The following is a 19,207-nucleotide window of genomic DNA, read 5'->3' on the forward strand; positions in this document are numbered from 1 at the left end:
ACTGTAGGTTTTAAGGCATTTGCAATCAAGGTATTGTCCACAAAAACTCGGAAAAGCATGTGAACAAAACAATGGACGAGGGCTTTAATGCAAGAGAACCAAAAGGGGATCAAAAGTACTGTCTTGGAATGCCATGTAGTGGAATCTCCTGGGATGCCGTTGATTTTTAAAGCAATGGGATTCGCAGGACTTTTCGTCAAATCCTCGCACAACGTTAATTCATGACATTTGACAGATCCACGTAGCAATGTCCCTGGCAGCCGTAATAGGCTCTTTAGACTGTAGGTTTTAAGGCATTTGCAATCAAGGTATTGTCCACAAAAACTTGGAAAAGCATGTGAACAAAACAATGGACGAGGGCTTTAATGCAAGTGAACCAAAAGGGGATCAAAAGTACTGTCTTGGAATGCCATGTAGTGGAATGTCCTGGGATGCCGTTGATTTTTAAGGCAATGGGATTCGCAGGACTTTTCGTCAAATCCTCGCACAATGTTAATTCATGACATTTGACAGATCCACGCCGAACGTCAAGCAACACCGTGATAGGAATGGGAGCATCTTACCATCATTGCTTCAGACTCAGGAAATGTTCTTGGAACTTCACACCACCTGGCCTCCAGAGGAGCTGTAGCTTTTTTTGCCCCGGGGAAGCATGATCCACACGGAAGGGAATAAAAAATGCTGGCCAGTCATCTAAGCGCTTCCAAGTGCCAAAAGGTAGCACATTGCCCCGTGTGAGGCTCGAACTCACGACCTTCAGATTATGAGACTGACGCGCTGCCTACTGCGCCAACGAGGCGGACTGTTGGACCTGGGCAAACTGGGAAACAACAGCCTCCATGTCACGGTGCTGCGGAGTGGCTCCCAGGAGACAGCTTAGGACAGGTAAGCATGTCAGGATGGCCGAGCGGTCTAAGGCGCTACGTTCAGGTCGCAGTCTCCTCTGGAGGCATGGGTTCGAATCCCACTTCTGACAAACCTAATCTTTGGCTACGCGTTCAGGCTCAAGTCTTTAACTCTCTGGCACCATGTCCGAGTGATACAGTAACACTGACAAAGCACCGCATCAATCTCGTTGTGCCAAAATTTATGCAGCGTAGCAGTGTCCATGGCAGCCTTAATGGGCTCTTTAGACTGTAGGTTTTAAGGCGTTTGCAATCAAGGTATTGTCCACAAAAACTCGGAAAAGCATGTGAACAAAACAATGGACGAGGGCTTTAATGCAAGTGAACCAAAAGGGGATCAAAAGTACTGTCTTGGAATGCCATGTAGTGGAATGTCCTGGGATGCCGTTGATTTTTAAGGCAATGGGATTCGCAGGACTTTTCGTCAAATCCTCGCACAACGTTAATTCATGACATTTGACAGATCCACGTAGCAATGTCCCTGGCAGCCGTAATAGGCTCTTTAGACTGTAGGTTTTAAGGCATTTGCAATTAAGGTATTGTCCACAAAAACTCGGAAAAGCATGTGAACAAAACAATGGACGAGGGCTTTAATGCAAGTGAACCAAAAGGGGATCAAAAGTACTGTCTTGGAATGCCATGTAGTGGAATGTCCTGGGATGCCGTTGATTTTTAAGGCAATGGGATTCGCAGGATTTTTCGTCAAATCCTCGCACAACGTTAATTCATGACATTTGACAGATCCACGCCGAACGTCAAGCGACACCGTGATAGGAATGGGAGCATCTTACCATCATTGCTTCAGACTCAGGAAATGTTCTTGGAACTTCACACCACCTGGCCTCCAGAGGAGCTGTAGCTTTTTTTGCCCCGGGGAAGCATTATCCACACGGAAGGGAATAAAAAATGCTGGCCAGTCATCTAAGCGCTTCCAAGTGCCAAAAGGTAGCACCTTGCCCCGTGTGAGGCTCGAACTCACGACCTTAAGATTATGAGACTGACGCGCTGCCTACTGCGCCAACGAGGCAGACTGTTGAACCTGGGCAAACTGGGAAACAACAGCTTAAATGTCACGGTGCTGCGGAGTGGCTCCCAGGAGACAGCTTAGGTCATGTAAGCATGTCAGGATGGCCGAGCGGTCTAAGGCGCTGCGTTCAGGTCGCAGTCTCCTCTGGAGGCATGGGTTCGAATCCCACTTCTGACAAACCTAATCTTTGGCTACGCGTTCAGGCTCAAGTCTTTAACTCTCTGGCACCATGTCCGAGTGATACAGTAACACTGACAAAGCACCGCATCAATCTCGTTGTGCCAAAATTTATGCAGCGTAGCAGTGTCCATGGCAGCCTTAATGGGCTCTTTAGACTGTAGGTTTTAAGGCGTTTGCAATCAAGGTATTGTCCTCAAAAACTCGGAAAAGCATGTGAACAGAACAATGGACGAGGGCTTTAATGCAAGTGAACCAAAAGGGGATCAAAAGTACTGTCTTGGAATGCCATGTAGTGGAATGTCCTGGGATGCCGTTGATTTTTAAGGCAATGGGATTCGCAGGACTTTTCGTCAAATCCTCGCACAACGTTAATTCATGACATTTGACAGATCCACGTAGCAATGTCCCTGGCAGCCGTAATAGGCTCTTTAGACTGTAGGTTTTAAGGCATTTGCAATTAAGGTATTGTCCACAAAAACTCGGAAAAGCATGTGAACAAAACAATGGACGAGGGCTTTAATGCAAGTGAACCAAAAGGGGATCAAAAGTACTGTCTTGGAATGCCATGTAGTGGAATGTCCTGGGATGCCGTTGATTTTTAAGGCAATGGGATTCGCAGGATTTTTCGTCAAATCCTCGCACAACGTTAATTCATGACATTTGACAGATCCACGCCGAACGTCAAGCGACACCGTGATAGGAATGGGAGCATCTTACCATCATTGCTTCAGACTCAGGAAATGTTCTTGGAACTTCACACCACCTGGCCTCCAGAGGAGCTGTAGCTTTTTTTGCCCCGGGGAAGCATTATCCACACGGAAGGGAATAAAAAATGCTGGCCAGTCATCTAAGCGCTTCCAAGTGCCAAAAGGTAGCACCTTGCCCCGTGTGAGGCTCGAACTCACGACCTTCAGATTATGAGACTGACGCGCTGCCTACTGCGCCAACAAGGCAGACTGTTTGACCCGGGCAAACTTGGAAACACCAGCTTCCATGTCACGGTGCTGCGGAGTGGCTCCCAGGGGACAGCTTAGGTCAGGCTGGCATGTCAGGATGGCCGAGCTTTCTAAGGCGCTGCGTTCAGGTTGCGGTCTCCTCTGGAGGCGTGGGTCGAATCCCACTTCTGACAAACCTAATCTTTGGCTACGCGTTCAGGCTCAAGTCTTTAACTCTCTGGCACCATGTCCGAGTGATACAGTAACACTGACAAAGCACCGCATCAATCTCGTTGTGCCAAAATTTATGCAGCGTAGCAGTGTCCATGGCAGCCTTAATGGGCTCTTTAGACTGTAGGTTTTAAGGCGTTTGCAATCAAGGTATTGTCCACAAAAACTCGGAAAAGCATGTGAACAAAACAATGGACGAGGGCTTTAATGCAAGAGAACCAAAAGGGGATCAAAAGTACTGTCTTGGAATGCCATGTAGTGGAATGTCCTGGGATGCCGTTGATTTTTAAAGCAATGGGATTCGCAGGACTTTTCGTCAAATCCTCGCACAACGTTAATTCATGACATTTGACAGATCCACGTAGCAATGTCCCTGGCAGCCGTAATAGGCTCTTTAGACTGTAGGTTTTAAGGCGTTTGCAATCAAGGTATTGTCCACAAAAACTCGGAAAAGCATGTGAACAAAACAATGGACGAGGGCTTTAATGCAAGTGAACCAAAAGGGGATCAAAAGTACTGTCTTGGAATGCCATGTAGTGGAATGTCCTGGGATGCCGTTGATTTTTAAGGCAATGGGATTCGCAGGATTTTTCGTCAAATCCTCGCACAACGTTAATTCATGACATTTGACAGATCCACGCCGAACGTCAAGCGACACCGTGATAGGAATGGGAGCATCTTACCATCATTGCTTCAGACTCAGGAAATGTTCTTGGAACTTCACACCACCTGGCCTCCAGAGGAGCTGTAGCTTTTTTTGCCCCGGGGAAGCATTATCCACACGGAAGGGAATAAAAAATGCTGGCCAGTCATCTAAGCGCTTCCAAGTGCCAAAAGGTAGCACCTTGCCCCGTGTGAGGCTCGAACTCACGACCTTCAGATTATGAGACTGACGCGCTGCCTACTGCGCCAACAAGGCAGACTGTTTGACCCGGGCAAACTTGGAAACACCAGCTTCCATGTCACGGTGCTGCGGAGTGGCTCCCAGGGGACAGCTTAGGTCAGGCTGGCATGTCAGGATGGCCGAGCTTTCTAAGGCGCTGCGTTCAGGTTGCGGTCTCCTCTGGAGGCGTGGGTCGAATCCCACTTCTGACAAACCTAATCTTTGGCTACGCGTTCAGGCTCAAGTCTTTAACTCTCTGGCACCATGTCCGAGTGATACAGTAACACTGACAAAGCACCGCATCAATCTCGTTGTGCCAAAATTTATGCAGCGTAGCAGTGTCCATGGCAGCCTTAATGGGCTCTTTAGACTGTAGGTTTTAAGGCGTTTGCAATCAAGGTATTGTCCACAAAAACTCGGAAAAGCATGTGAACAAAACAATGGACGAGGGCTTTAATGCAAGAGAACCAAAAGGGGATCAAAAGTACTGTCTTGGAATGCCATGTAGTGGAATGTCCTGGGATGCCGTTGATTTTTAAAGCAATGGGATTCGCAGGACTTTTCGTCAAATCCTCGCACAACGTTAATTCATGACATTTGACAGATCCACGTAGCAATGTCCCTGGCAGCCGTAATAGGCTCTTTAGACTGTAGGTTTTAAGGCGTTTGCAATCAAGGTATTGTCCACAAAAACTCGGAAAAGCATGTGAACAAAACAATGGACGAGGGCTTTAATGCAAGTGAACCAAAAGGGGATCAAAAGTACTGTCTTGGAATGCCATGTAGTGGAATGTCCTGGGATGCCGTTGATTTTTAAGGCAATGGGATTCGCAGGACTTTTCGTCAAATCCTCGCACAACATTAATTCATGACATTTGACAGATCCACGCTGAACGTCAAGCGACACCGTGATAGGAATGGGAGCATCTTACCATCATTGCTTCAGACTCACGAAATGTTCTTGGAACTTCACACCACCTGGCCTCCAGAGGAGCTGTAGCTTTTTTTTGCCCCGGGGAAGCATGATCCACACGGAAGAGAATAAAAGATGCTGGCCAGTCATCTAAGCGCTTCCAAGTGCCAAAAGGTAGCACCTTGCCCCGTGTGAGGTTCGAACTCACGACCTTCAGATTATGAGACTGACGCGCTGCCTACTGCGCCAACGAGGCAGACTGTTGGACCTGGGCAAACTGGGAAACACCAGCTTCCATGTCACGGTGCTGCGGACTGGCTCCCAGGAGACAGCTTAGGTTAGGCAAGCATGTCAGGATGGCCGAGCGGTCTAAGGCGCTGCGTTCAAGCTGGGGAACAATTGTCCGAGGAAGAAGGGAAGAAAGGGGGGAAGAAAGAAAGAGAAAAAGGGAAGAAGAGGGGGAAAAAACTAAGAAAGAAAAGGGCGAATTCTAAGCTTCCCGGACACGCCTTCCCTGCACCTGCTTTACGTCACGCATAGTGATACTGTTCTGTGTTAAAACAACGCAATTTGAGTTACATTGATTTCTATTGCAGGTGCTCACCAAGACCGGGGTTCGAATCCAACTAAAGACGCTTTATTGTTATTGGTTAATTATTACTCAATATACTAACTGTTTAAATGTGTAATGCTCCAAGGTAAATAAAATATGCCTAAGCGCTTTATTCTTGTGTTTTTTGACATTCTTTCATGAAAAATAAAGCATACTAACTTGAATGTGTCACTATTTAGTAGTTGTTGTAGCATTGTTATGCTTATGGTTATTATTGTTCTGTATTTTGATGTACAAATGATCTATAGAAATGTCATAGAGTATATAGTGTACACACACACACACACACACACATATATGAATATATATATATATATGTGTGTGTGTATATAGTGTGCATAGTGTATATGGAATTAAAAGTCAAGTTGTCAGTTATTTATATATGCATTATTTATCTAACAATTGTCAACAGAACAGTAATGAATATAGAGTAGAAAATGTAAAAATAATAAATTAGTTATTAATAATACAGTATTAACAATATAAATAAACAATGTTAATAAAACGTTAAATACAAACAGAAACCGACACAAAGTGGACTTAAAAGTCAAGGACATTTATTAATGCAATATTTATTTAACAATGGTCAACAAAACAGTAATGAACATGGAATAAAAATTCTTAAAAATTAAATGTTAAATATTAACAGAATAAATACAAAATTAACAAATTAAATAAAATGTTAAATAAATTTAGAAACCAACAATAAGTGAAATAGAATAAATTTAACTATTATGGTTGTAACCTGTATACACTTTATACATACACACACATATAAATAATAAATAAGTTAAATAAAATGTCAACAAAATAAATAAACTTTAAATAAAAAGTGCAATAAAACAGAATCAAACAAGGTAATTGAAGAACTATTATGGTTATAAAGTGTATAAACTATAGACATACACATAAATAATAAACAGTTAAATAAAATGTTAACAAAATAAATTATTTTTATAAAATGTGAAATAAAATAGAAACCAACAAGTGAAATAGTATAAATTGAAGATCTATTATGGTTGTAAACTTTATACACTCTGTACACACACACACACACACACACACACACACACACATATAAATAATAAATTAAATAAAATGTTAACAAAATAAATACACTATTTAAATAAAATGCGCAATAAAATAGAAACCAACAACAAGTGAAATAGAATAAACTGTAGAACTATTATGGTTATAAACTATATAAATACACACACATATATAAATAATAAATAAGTTAAATAAAATGTTAACAAAATAAATTATTAAAAAGTAAAATGTGCAAAAAAACAAGTGAAATAGAATAAATTGAATTATTATGGTTATAAACTGTAAACACTATACACACACACACACACACATAAATAATATAAAAGTTAAATAAAATGTCAACAAAATAAATACACTATTTAAAGAAAATGTTAAATAAAAATATAAACTAACAGCAAGTGAAATTGAATAAACTGAAGAACTATTCCACTATATACATACACAAAAAAACAAACACATTATTTTGGGTTGGTCCTTTTCATTTCCTCTAGCCACTCTTCTTTAGTTAAAGTTTCAGTCTGTGGGCAGTACACCCTGCCCCTGAGTTGGCTATGGCCTGTGGCATTTGTTTTGAACTGCCCACACTTTTTACAAGTGTTCGCTTGAACAGTTCTATGGTACGGTCTTTTGGGAATGGCTCCAGATGTGGACGGTGATGCAGCAGGCTGTGAGCTGGTACTGGACATTGTTGGCTGAAGTGGTGGCTGTCTGAGTGGCATCCCCTGCACCATTGGGATACCCTGGGCCATCTGCACTCCTTGCATCATCGGGATACCCTGGGCCATAGGGATTCCCTGGACCATTGGCACAGCCTGGAACATTGGTACACCCTGAAACATCGGCATACCCTGGTACCCTGGTGTAGCTGGGATGTATATGTTGGGTACCATCTGCAGCGATGCTCCAGGTGCCGGTGGTGTAAATATGACCTGGGTCTGTACTGGTGCCTTGGGTCTGAGTGGGGGTCGTCCAACAGATGTCTGCCTCTGCCTTGCCTGACCTGCTGTGCTCTCTGGCAACACATACTGGTGCTGCTCTCCTGGTTGGTCTGGCTCTGTCCGAAGACTTTTGGCAACTGGGAGAGGCTCCTGGGCTTCTGGGAGGTGTGCGGCTTCAGGGTATTCAGTTGCCTCAACAGACAGCTCCTGTTTGTTCTGTCTGTTATTAAACCACTGAATCAGGGTATTCTGGTTTACCTCAACCAGCTGCATGGATGTACCTCCCATTACCAAGCTGTTGCCCAGTACGAGTTGCCTAATCCTGCGGTAGTCTTGCAGGATCAGAGACCATCTTGAAAGGGTTCCCTTGCCTTTTCGCTTGGGACTAGGGTGGATGGTACAAAGCCTAATAAAGATGGTCTCCACAAGACGGCAACAGTCAGGCCACTGAGCAGGAGCACTGCTTGCACCCAGCACACATCTGGTAGTGCTCTCCACGCCAGGGGTGTGAGTGGGCTTCTTGGGTGTTTTAAATCGCCCACTCAGCAGTCGCTTCTGGTGTCGAGCTGCATACACCACCCGCTTCTTGTCTTGGTCATGCAGGCTTTGCCAAAGACCAATGATCTCGTCGGCCTCCTGGTTGGTGAGGCTGAGGCTTTTGTGGGTCCGAAGCTCAACCAGATATTCAGCCAGCCTGTCCACATTCTGGAAGCCCGGAATATTTTGGTAGTCAACAGCCTAATGAAAGCACAACAAAATAAAATAGCATATTAAATTTTTCAATGCATAATTCCATAATTGTTTCTGTTATCATGTTGAAGCTGCACTACGGAAATAAACCTGATGCGTGTTTGACTTTACACTTTATTTTAAAATTATTCTAGATCACTGTAAAGACAGAAATTAGTGGGACTTACAGTCTCTTCATCACCATCATCATCGTCGTCATCATTATCTTCGTCATCATCTACCGTAGCCTCTTCTGGCTCTAAGGGCACAGGTGAAATTGGTTCTTCAGGCTGCGCAGGTGGGTCAGGGACCAGTGCAGGGCATGTGGAGATTGGCAAAGAAGCGACACTGCTGGTGACTGCAGTGGAGGAACCCGATCTCAATGTGGAGGAGGATGGTGACAGAGCAGCCTCCGGATCAACAATAGTGTGATCCTCACTGATGTCACAGAAGCCATCATCTTCTTCTCGCTCATCCACATTGAGATCCTCAATGAGCTCAGCAGTCTGCTCACAGTCTGGGTTCATGTTCTGCAGTGCCTGACCAGTCTGCTGGAACAGATACTGCACTCCAATGAGCTCACCTGAAAAAAATAAATGAAACATAAATAAACAAATTTTAAGAGCCATGTTTGATTGGGTGTTGAAGTAGCAAGTAGTTTTAAAAGCTCAACGTCAAGGAAGAAACAAACAAAAACATACATTTTAATCAGAGATCCAAAACATAATAAATATTCTGGACAAAACATCTAATGAAATGCAATGGAAATACAACGAAGACAGAGAAATGTACAAATAAATTTCCCTCAAAGCTTGTAGCATTATGTTTGATAATGACATGTAATAATAATGTAATGATAACTTTGTATCTTGCTTTACTTCAGTAAATAGTCATGAAACAATACATTTGTTCTTACAAATATTTAAAGACAAGCAAAGATTTCACAGCACAAAGCTCATGAACATTGACCTACTGTATCAAACTGGATACAGTAGATGGAGAGAACACAGAAATTGCAGGTTTATTAACAATAGCAAAATCTCTTACCAGTGTAACGTGCAGGCGGACAAAAGTTGGGCACCACTTTTCTCCCAAACAGCTTTTCAAAGTTGCAGTTTACACAGTGAACAAGTTCTCCTGTGTAGCTGCGTAAAGCTGATGGTTCAGATGCCAAGGAAGCAGCCTCCCGGTCCTGGTTCCACCTGTTTAGTCCCTCCAGCAAATAAATCTGAAAGATCAGACTATTTGCGCTGTACCCTGTAAATATTAAAAACAATGTTTAGGACTTGATTAAAAAACAAACACACAAAGACATTTAATGCGTTTTTACACAATGTTTGTGCAGAATCATACCTGGGATGAAACGATTGAGGTGTAAATGAAAGGACTCGAGAGACGTGGAGTCCCTGGCACATCTGTAGGTCCGTAGCAGAACACCTCCCTTGGTTATGCTCCCCGTTTCAGTATAGAGCACGACACCAGGGGGGTCCTGAATGCATTTTATATGCTTTTTTTGGACACTCCAGATGTGCTCCATCCTTTCCTTGTCTAAAAGAGGAACGCCCAGCGAGTCATTGCCCTTGTTGCTCATGAGCTCAGTAAGAAGCTGTTCAAGTAGAAGGATGGTAGTCTCCTCCCCACGGGTCCTCCTTCGGCAATGGAGAGCCAGCTCCTCCCTGGTGAGATGCTTGTTGACATCAGCATCTGTCAACGCAGGCCAACCTTGGGACATCAACAGTGCTCGCTTTGCTTGGCGTAGCAAAGAAACATCAGCCGCATCCCATTCAAAAATGCACGCAGAGATCCGTGACATGAAGATGGGATACAGTTGATGAGCATCAGTTGTACATCCCACAGCAATCCTGCGCATAAAGTGCCAGATGTCCAATTTCACAGTCAACTCCGGCCATCCTCTAAACCTGGCTTTGAGTTTGGTCTCACCCACATCAGTGCAGCACCCACAGTCCACATACAAAACAGCAGGTGGATCCACACCAGACTCCTGGTATCTTCTGACCAGCCCATCCACCATCCTGTCCAGTCCTGCTCCTTCCTGGGCAGTGAGCACACTTATCAGCACCTGACCAAACTCATTACCAACAGAGGTGAGCCAGAGTCCTGTTCCTTTTGCTGTCCCGGCCAGCTTTTTTGTGATCTAGATTAGACAAGAGAAGAACCATGGTGTATCATCAGATCAAGCAGACTACACAAAGGGTTTTTACCAATGCTGGAATATAATAAAGAAATTATAAATTGATGAATATCCACTAACCTTTTTAGTTGAATCCATCTTCAAGATGGACCCATGGGTCGATGTTATCCTGGCATGGATTTCATTCAACCTTGTCAAGATGTCCTGGCTGTAGACAGTGAGGAGCCACTTGCAGCTTGGCACAACTGTAGGTGCTGGGGGCTCCTGGAAGGTGATCGGCAACACCCCAGGTCCACTGAGGAAATCCACACACTGAGTGGTGTAGCGGGCTAGACGCTGGAGCCACTCTTCACTGTGGTTTTCCTTCAGTTGTTTGATGACCCTTGTGGGGCTGTTGCCTAGTCCACGCTCACGCAGTAGGCGAATGACTCTTATATCACAGGCGTACCTTAGGAACAGAAGAATATTAATATAAACATATATATATATAGTGCAGTGAAAATACTTTACAAATATATATTATATATATATATATATATATATATATATATATATATATATATATATATATATATATTTGTAAAGTATTTTCATATATCTGTGATGATAGGATAACAACTGCACGAGGAATAAAGGTGTTCAATTACTCACTTCTGTGTGTGAATGACCCGAAACTCTGAGCGATGGCCAAGATCCAGCTGCTGCAAGACAGTCTGACTCCAGGACACATGCGAGGCTTTGCACTTGGTACAGATGAGGGTTTCTGTAACCATGTTGTACATCCTGTCGATGTCCAGAACCTGCCGTGCCCTTTTGTGCAGACCTCCACCTGTCAGCTGATGCTGTCCACATGCAGGATTAGGGCAAAGGACTTTGACCCTCCACAGCTTGTATGGCATCCACAGCAAAAGTGAATGACAGAAAAATCTGTCTGGAGCTGGAGCCTGATTGTATGTAAGTGCAGGCTGTGGAGGGTAATACCAGAGCTGGAGGTTGTCTCGAAGCTCTGGCTTTCCTTTGGACCCCATTTTAAAAAGCCTGCTGGCAATCCACTTGTGGTCCTCTGGTGGCAAGGTTTCAGCCCAAAGGCGCGGAAGTGGAACAGCTGATGGAGCTTGCAACAATGACCCAGAAGGTGCAGTCTGTGAAGGAAATAGATAAAACCTTTAGTCTGGTAATGTAAATGCACCTTACATATTTGAGTGAGTACCCTCACATGATGTTATCATGATTATAATCTAAATACCTTTGATTTTAAGTGATTGTTTTTAAATACCTTATTATGTTTTTCAATTCCAAAAATCATTAATAGAATTTCACCAATAAACATTTTCTTTAAAGAAGCAAAAGTATTTTGCAATACAGTTATTTCTCTTTTTCCTTTCTACTTCTTTTCCATCCATTTTCTTTTCTTTTACTACTGTGAACATAAAATATCAACAACAGAAGGCGTAATTTTTGTGATTCTTTGCTTTATTTTTTCCTCTCTTTATTTTGTTAACATTTATACATATATCAAGCTTAGATAATTAACATTAAGTCAATTTAATTGGCTGGTCTTAAAACCACTTTGCGTGAATTCAGCTGGGGAAGCAAATATGCAAACCAAATTACCTTTTTTTGGACAGAAAATATGAAATTACTTACTGAGACAATGCCGGACGGCTCTGTGGAACTGGTCACTGCCGTAGTGGATGTGAGGACGGGGGCAGAAACTTGAAGGTCCTGTGTCTGTACAAACAAGCAGTATAACAAAGTGCATTTTGTAAATATATATCTATAAGTAACATTAACTAATCAGAATTTTTTGCAACCATTACTTTATTTGAACATTAATGTATAAAATACATTGGAAATGAATGATTGCTGCTAAACTGTAAAATTTTGTCACAGCGCTTCTATGCAGAACAAAAAGTTTAAAGAATGGTGCTTATTTTTAATATATATGTTTTTATGCACTAAAAGAATACTACAGAGATGTTTTATTGAGATTTAATGTGACTGTACTTAATAAAAATACGAATTTACATTAAAAAAATGCTTATACCAAATTCTTTCAGAAAGCTATGTGGATTATGACAATACTTACAGCCGTGCTTGGTGTAGAAGCACTACACACTGCTGAACTGGGCTGGACATCAGCCTGTGATGGTCTTCTAGCCACACTAAGATTTGGCTTTGCTGCAGCAATGTGGGATCCGGAAAATCTTGGTTTGGTGAACTCAAAAAGGGCAAGACAAAAAGCATTTCATTAAAAACACTGTTCACAATGGCAAAATGTACACTAATGTTCAAAGGTTTGCGATCTGCTGAATGTATTTTTTAATGTTTTAATTATGTTTATCAAGGCTACATTTATTTGATCAAATATTTAGTAAAAACTACAATAATGTGAAATAATAATATAGGCAAATTAAATAAATAAAGAATAATTTATTCAAACAATTCAAATCAAATAAAATCTACTTAATTTATGAGCAAATCAAACAATAGAATTCTTGCAATATATGATTAATATTAAGCTTTTATATTTTAACAATAATCATTTTTTGAACATTAGTGTATATCACATTACATTTTAAGCAATTAGAAACTATCTTTCTATATGTCTGTTGTACAATCAGTTTGATTTCTCTACAGTGTTTCGAGTTCAAGCTGTTTTTTACTACCACCCTCTGCTACTTTTACAGGTAGAAATAAGATATAAGTTAGAATAGATTTAATTAGACAACTGGTTCATTGCAAATAAATGTGACACATTAGGCTTTGATTAAAATTATAGTTTTCTGGATCAAGGAGCAATATGCAAACAAATATTTTTTTTTTACTACCAAAGGAATAAAGTATTGCATTATGTTATATACAGTATTATTGTACTATTATTACATCATGCTTTTCAACAAAAACATACATTGTATATTACAACATCACACTATGTGTTATATACAGTTGAAGTCTGATTTATTAGCCCGCTTTTTTATTTTTTTCCACCAATTTCTGTTTAATGGAGAGAAGATTTGTTCAGCACATTTTTTTAAACATCAAAGTTTTAATAACTCATTCCTAAGAACTGTTTTATTTTATCTTTGCCCTGATGACAGTAAATAATATTTGACTAGATATTCTTCAAGACACTTTTATACCACTTAAAGTGACATTTGAAGGTTTAACTAGGTAAATTAGGTTAAATAGGCAGGTTAGGGTAATTAGGCAAGTTATTGTATAACGATGGTTTGTTTTGTAGACTATGCCAAAAAAAAAAAAAAAACCTTAAAGAGGCTCATAATATTGACCTTGAAAAATGTATTCGAAATAAAACAAATAAGACTTTCTCCCAGAAGAAAAAATATTATCATACCTGTGGTAGCAAAAAAAATATATATATTTTTTTAAATAAGTACTTTTTCAAGATAATACCTCAGACTCGTTGTTTAGAAAAAGTACAAATTTTAGCTTACACTTAAAATCAAAACAAAGTATTTACTATTAGTGTTTATTATGTATCATTATCTGAAGACAAGAGGTTAAAATGTAGCTTAAAAAACTGTGACCCTGACCATGACCTGACCATGTAATTTAATCCAATCACAGAAACTCAAACCGACCAATCAGCAACGGTCTGCTACCCCCCACTGTGCAAGAGGTGTGAAAAGAAGCAGGTCTCTAGCAACACCTCAACTTTTTTATTGCTTTTTGTTCTTTTCTCTCCTATGTTTGAACTTTGAACTGAACTTTGAACACCTTGAACTCTTGAAACACTGAAATTGTCATTTCTTTTGATTTAAAAAAAAATGTACCATTGACAATTGCGGTGAAATCTTTGATGCCACTGATGGAGTAGACGGGGGCTGGGGCTGGGCCTCAAGTTGTCTCGTCTCCATCACCTCCTCAGCAGGTACAGTAGGGGCAGGTTGTTGCACCGTTTGTGCTGGAGCAGCAGAAGCAGTACTATGCTGAAAATAATCACAAAAATACATATAATCATAAAAAAGGAAAGGCATTCTAGTAAATAAAAATAAACACATATTGACTCAAAAATGTACCTTTTGAGTGTGAAAACCACATGTGCATTTCAGCACACCTCCAAGCAAAGTCCTCTGCCCACGAGATTGCAATGGGCATTTCTCAATCTGAAAAAATCATGAAAAATATAATAAATAATTTTACACAATACAAAAACTTTTATAACTAAACAAGAATTTTAACTCAATGACTCCCTTAATAAAGCACACAATAGCTCTATAAATTAATTTACCACTGTTTCTAGAATGTGTTTAATATTTGTCTAATATGTAATCGTACAGTTTGTATCTCCAAAAACGAAAAGAAGAATCAAAGGAACTGGACAGGAACATTTCAGGCCTTAAAACCACATGCTGTATACTGTACACTCATAATCCCTTCCCCCACCTTTTCAAATCTCTCTCATAAATGGTCAAACTTACTAAATTATTCAAAGTAACTCTCAAAATACATGCAATTTAAAACACTTTAAAGAGCCCATATTATACATGAAATAAGGTCATATCTTGGTTGTAAGGGTCTCCAACAACAGTCTAATATGCATGCAAGGTCAAAAAACACTTTCATGGTCTTATAATCTGCATTTATTTTTATCTAATTATCCCAGCGACTCCTGTATGAATCGTCCAGTGATTCATTTGTTCCCAAACCCCTCCTTAGCGCGAAGCTAATCTGCGCTGATTGGGCCGATGACAGTCTGTCGCGATTGGTCGACTGCCTTCAGTCAGAGAGGGAAATGGCCAATAGCTAATCAGCAATTTAAAAAGTAATCACAGTTCATACACGCTCGATAGTGTAGAAGTGGACTTTAGCTGCCACACTATGGCGAGTGGATAGTGCCACGGATAACCGAACGAAGGAGACAGTCGTGTACTCGCCATACCACACACACACAAAAACACACACACACCTCCGGATGACAACGCTCCCGCTTCAGCCCGCACCCGCCAGGTTTTAGCCTGAGAACCCGCTCCGTTTTCTGCCCGCCGCGCCCGGTCCCGCTAGAGCGGAGAACACAACCAAATATCACCCAGTATACAGTCCAGACAGCCAAGCTGTCTGTATCAAAACACACACACAGCACAAAGTACACAAAGCTCGTTCGTTCGTTCTCTCTCTCTCTCTCTCTCTCTCTCTCTCCCTCTCCCCGCGCCAGATTTCTGCGGCGCGGGAATACATTTCCGAATAAATCGCGGGAGCAGAACTCTAGCACGGAGCTCCATAAACAAACAGCACGCGTCGCGTTTTTAACGTGACTTTGCACGCGATAAGATAATATATCCAGTTAACCTGATACAGTACTCGCGGTTACAAGTAACAAATCACAACTAAATACATTTGCAAGCTAGAGTAAACGAGGCAACAACTTTAACCGCACGTACTTACACTTGAGAAATGTAGGAAGAAACCCATCCTGACGTCCATCAGTTACTCTTTACTGATCCTTCCTTTAACAAACTCAGATGAAGTATTCTTTGTAGCATGTAGCTTCCAGAAGTTTCCAACTGCTTGGCTATAATGCTGATGTTTCATCTTTGGGTAGAGACTCAATATAATATCCATCTGCAGTGTGACTTCAATCGACCGGCATGTTTGTGTGCGTGTGTTTGTGGGTGTGCGTGTGTTTGTGGGTGTGTGTGTGTGTGTGTCTGGGTTACTGCGTCAGAGGGCGGGGCCTCAGGTTTGAAATCTCCCGGGTTTGCGCGTGCACGTGAAAAACTTTGTTTCGTTCGTACGTCATGGCGAAACACCTAATGAGTCGGTATCAAGGCGACTCGTTTGAAGCACTATGATTCGACTCTTTTATAGATGAATCAACAGTTTTAAACACTGTATTCTTACAGATTTAAGCCTTAGCTGGATACTTCACTTCACTTAGAGCTGTGTTACACACTACATGGAGGGGAATTTTCAAAAACCCATAATATGGGCTCTTTAATATTTAAAAACAAGTATGACATGTTTTACACAGATACTGTACTGAATGTACTGAAGCCTAACAAGTTAACGTTACTCTGTTAAGCAAATTTGAGCAAACGTTATATCATGTAAATGAAATACACACCCTTTGATAAATCTCATGCCACTTTTTTTGTTGAGGAGCTGGCCTGTTGCCCTCATTTGATGGCCAAACTCCTGTGCTGGCAAACTTTTTCAAACGTGAAATCCAGTGAGCGTCTGACATGGCTTTATGAGATTTTTCAGACATTTTTCTCCTATAAATTAAACGGTTTTGAATTAAAGTATCCAAATTTGAAATACAACACACTAAAACATTAATTCGTGCAATTGTGTAGTTTTTCCTACCTTTTTTAAGAAATCACTATCGGAAAAAATCCTTTACTGCAAGCAAAACGATGCTGTGCTCTGTCGAATGATGCTGTTCGTTGAATATCACTGATGGTCAATGAACTTTTTTTTTACCTCTGACCCGCCTCCAGAGGACCGTGTCATTCCTTCGTGTACCTTCGGCTCAGTTCAGAAAATTGATTGACATCTGACTAACCTGTTTGACTGCACACCTAGCGGTGATTCTTGGAACAGTTCCTACCCCCCGGCTTCAACATTGTCTCGACTCTGATTGGTCAAATGTTGAGAATTCCGGTCCGCGATTGGATGCAAATGTTGAAGCGCTGCAACGTGATTGGCTACAATGTTAGAGCGTATCGCTCCGATTGGCTCTCATCTTCAACATTTGTGAAATATTGTCGGACTATCCTTCGGCAGCTGGCGTTCAGGTCGCAGTCTCCCCTGGAGGCGTGGGTTCGAATCCCACTTCTGACAAACCGAGCCTGTGGCGATGCGCTCAGGCTGAAGTCTTTAACTCCCTGCCACCATGTCCGAATGATAAAGTAACACTGACAAAGCGCCGCATCACGCGGGCTTTAATGCAAGTGCACCGAAAGGGGATCAAAAGAATTGTCCTGGGATGGTGTTGATTTTTAAGGTTTGCAGGGCATTTTTTCGTCAAATCCTTGTACAACGTCAAGTCATGACATTTGACAGATCCACGACCTTGTATCGTGCATCATCCAGTGAGCAGAGAGCCAATTGAGAATGCGCGTAAAAGCAAATCTGAATGTTTCCGCTCAGTTTCTAACAGGAGACCCTCCGCTTGTAAAGCCATCGTGATAACCACAGGAGCCTCCGGTTAGGGTGAGAGCACTGTCTTGTGGTGCCATCGCAGAGAGACTGAAAGTCACTTTCCACAATGTTTTCATTCAATGTTCTACGCTGGTGGAATCACTTTGCCATTCCCACTCGGATTACGGATACACTGGTCTCCTTCAAACGACAGCTAACACCCATCTCTTCAGAGTACACCCGAACCCCGGTGAATATCCCTCTCTCTAAAGAAAACGACACTCCTACTCCAGCACTAAATTCCCTGAGCACAAACAAATTACTTGGAATATATAGCCCTTTTTCGTATGCATTGCCTCGTCTTGTTGAATCGCTAAATACCTCCACTATTGTATGTCGCTTTGAACAAAAGTGTCCACTAATTGTATGCTTCGGCCCAGTTTCGAACAGGAGACCTTTAGCGTGTAATGCAAACATGATAAACACTACACTACGGAAACCAATAGGCCAGTGGTGCTTCAAGTATTTGTAGTCTTTTTTTATAGAGCTGTCTTGTACGGTCCGCATCGTGGAGGGCCAGCAAACGCACTGGCCACCTGCTCATGCATAACACAAAGCTAAAAGAAATCAGATTCTATGCAAGTTTGCGACAACGCGAGGGGAGGTAAACACTGAGTTGAATTCAAACTTCTAGCCTCACAACTCTCTGCAGAAAGAATGTTTTCAGTGAACGTCAGTACTCAACAGAAGCCTGATTTGACAATTGTCGTAAAAGACAGAGGTTGTTTCCACCCAGTTTCGAACTGGGGACCTTTCGCGTGTAAGGCGATCGTGATAACCACTACACTATGGAAACCTTCAGAAGTACAACTAGCAGATAACCCTTTTTGATTGGGTGCCTGTTGACGATCATTGCTGGTGAGGCAGTGGATGCTATTATTTTCTCGCCAAAAGAAGAGCACTGTTTCTGCTCGGTTTCGAACCGAGGACCTTTCGCGTGTTAGGCGAACGTGATGACCACTACACTACAGAAACCCCACAAGCGCTTCTCCAGCGAAGTTAGGCATGCAAGGATAAAACAAGGTGTACGCGTTTGTCAATCAAGCGGACAAAGCCAACTCAGCGTGACAAGCTCCCTGCAGGTATTAGGGCCAATTTACAATCCGGGCCCAACACAGCTGTACAGGTCCTAGCGAAATGTCCCCTTTCGTCACATTTGAAGCACCTGAATTCTGGGCATTCCTTCATCACATGGTCTGAGCTCATGCGTAGTCGACAGGTTTTTACCTGATTGGTGTGCATGACTCTAAAGTGCTGTGCCCCTTCAGCCGTCTCGATTTTGGTACTGTATGGTAGGGAGACCGTCTCTTCTGGAAATCTGTTTTTTACAAACCTTGTTCCATCTTCTATGCTTGTGCCTGGATACAGACTTCTTTTAGTTTTAGACATGGGGAAAACTCCCCATCCCTCTAGCTTGCTTAAAATTTCTTCATCAGCTAGGTAAACAGGCAGATGCTTGAACGAAACAACATATTCTCTGTTTT

At 41.8% G+C, this 19,207-nt stretch overlaps 3 protein-coding genes and 7 non-coding genes across 11 annotated transcripts in view; all 10 read right to left on the reverse strand.

Annotated features, from left to right (window-relative positions):
- Positions 1 to 19,207, reverse strand: part of LOC137490940 (uncharacterized) — a 627,578-nt gene that overhangs the window by 582,409 nt on the left and 25,962 nt on the right. The window lies entirely within an intron of this gene.
- LOC137490961 (protein NLRC3-like) overlaps positions 1 to 19,207 on the reverse strand; it is a 372,316-nt gene that overhangs the window by 278,555 nt on the left and 74,554 nt on the right. The window lies entirely within an intron of this gene.
- On the reverse strand, positions 727 to 799 carry trnam-cau (transfer RNA methionine (anticodon CAU)). Its single transcript has one exon. It is a non-coding gene; the product is annotated as a tRNA-Met (tRNA).
- On the reverse strand, positions 1,860 to 1,932 carry trnam-cau (transfer RNA methionine (anticodon CAU)). The gene has a single exon. It is a non-coding gene; the product is annotated as a tRNA-Met (tRNA).
- Positions 2,993 to 3,065, reverse strand: trnam-cau (transfer RNA methionine (anticodon CAU)). Its single transcript has one exon. It is a non-coding gene; the product is annotated as a tRNA-Met (tRNA).
- On the reverse strand, positions 4,125 to 4,197 carry trnam-cau (transfer RNA methionine (anticodon CAU)). Its single transcript has one exon. It is a non-coding gene; the product is annotated as a tRNA-Met (tRNA).
- Positions 5,258 to 5,330, reverse strand: trnam-cau (transfer RNA methionine (anticodon CAU)). The gene has a single exon. It is a non-coding gene; the product is annotated as a tRNA-Met (tRNA).
- On the reverse strand, positions 6,238 to 12,807 carry LOC110439460 (uncharacterized). Its single transcript, XM_088650185.1, has 8 exons — positions 12,646 to 12,807; positions 12,204 to 12,287; positions 11,208 to 11,698; positions 10,677 to 11,004; positions 9,758 to 10,559; positions 9,452 to 9,661; positions 8,593 to 8,987; positions 6,238 to 8,413 (listed from the first exon to the last, which is right to left on the reverse strand). The coding sequence occupies exons 3-8, from the start codon at positions 11,582 to 11,584 to the stop codon at positions 7,196 to 7,198; spliced, it is 3,330 nt and encodes a 1,109-aa protein (XP_088506311.1). The 5' UTR covers positions 11,585 to 11,698; positions 12,204 to 12,287; positions 12,646 to 12,807; the 3' UTR covers positions 6,238 to 7,195.
- Positions 18,447 to 18,519, reverse strand: trnav-uac (transfer RNA valine (anticodon UAC)). The gene has a single exon. It is a non-coding gene; the product is annotated as a tRNA-Val (tRNA).
- Positions 18,626 to 18,698, reverse strand: trnav-aac (transfer RNA valine (anticodon AAC)). The gene has a single exon. It is a non-coding gene; the product is annotated as a tRNA-Val (tRNA).

Source organism: Danio rerio, chromosome 4 (assembly GCF_052040795.2).
Source record: "Danio rerio strain M-AB ecotype USA chromosome 4, GRCz13ab, whole genome shotgun sequence".
NCBI lineage: Eukaryota > Metazoa > Chordata > Actinopteri > Cypriniformes > Danionidae > Danio > Danio rerio.

Bases quoted from the DNA above. Each gene is read 5' to 3' on its own strand.
- LOC110439460 (XM_088650185.1), bottom strand. From the start codon at position 11,584: ATGGGGTCCAAAGGAAAGCCAGAGCTTCGAGACAACCTCCAGCTCTGG. The intron at 11,005-11,207 runs GTGAGTAATTGA...TCTGTTCCTAAG, and splicing joins CGGGTCATTCACACACAGAA to GTACGCCTGTGATATAAGAG. The intron at 8,414-8,592 runs GTAAGTCCCACT...TGCTTTCATTAG, and splicing joins ATGATGGTGATGAAGAGACT to GCTGTTGACTACCAAAATAT.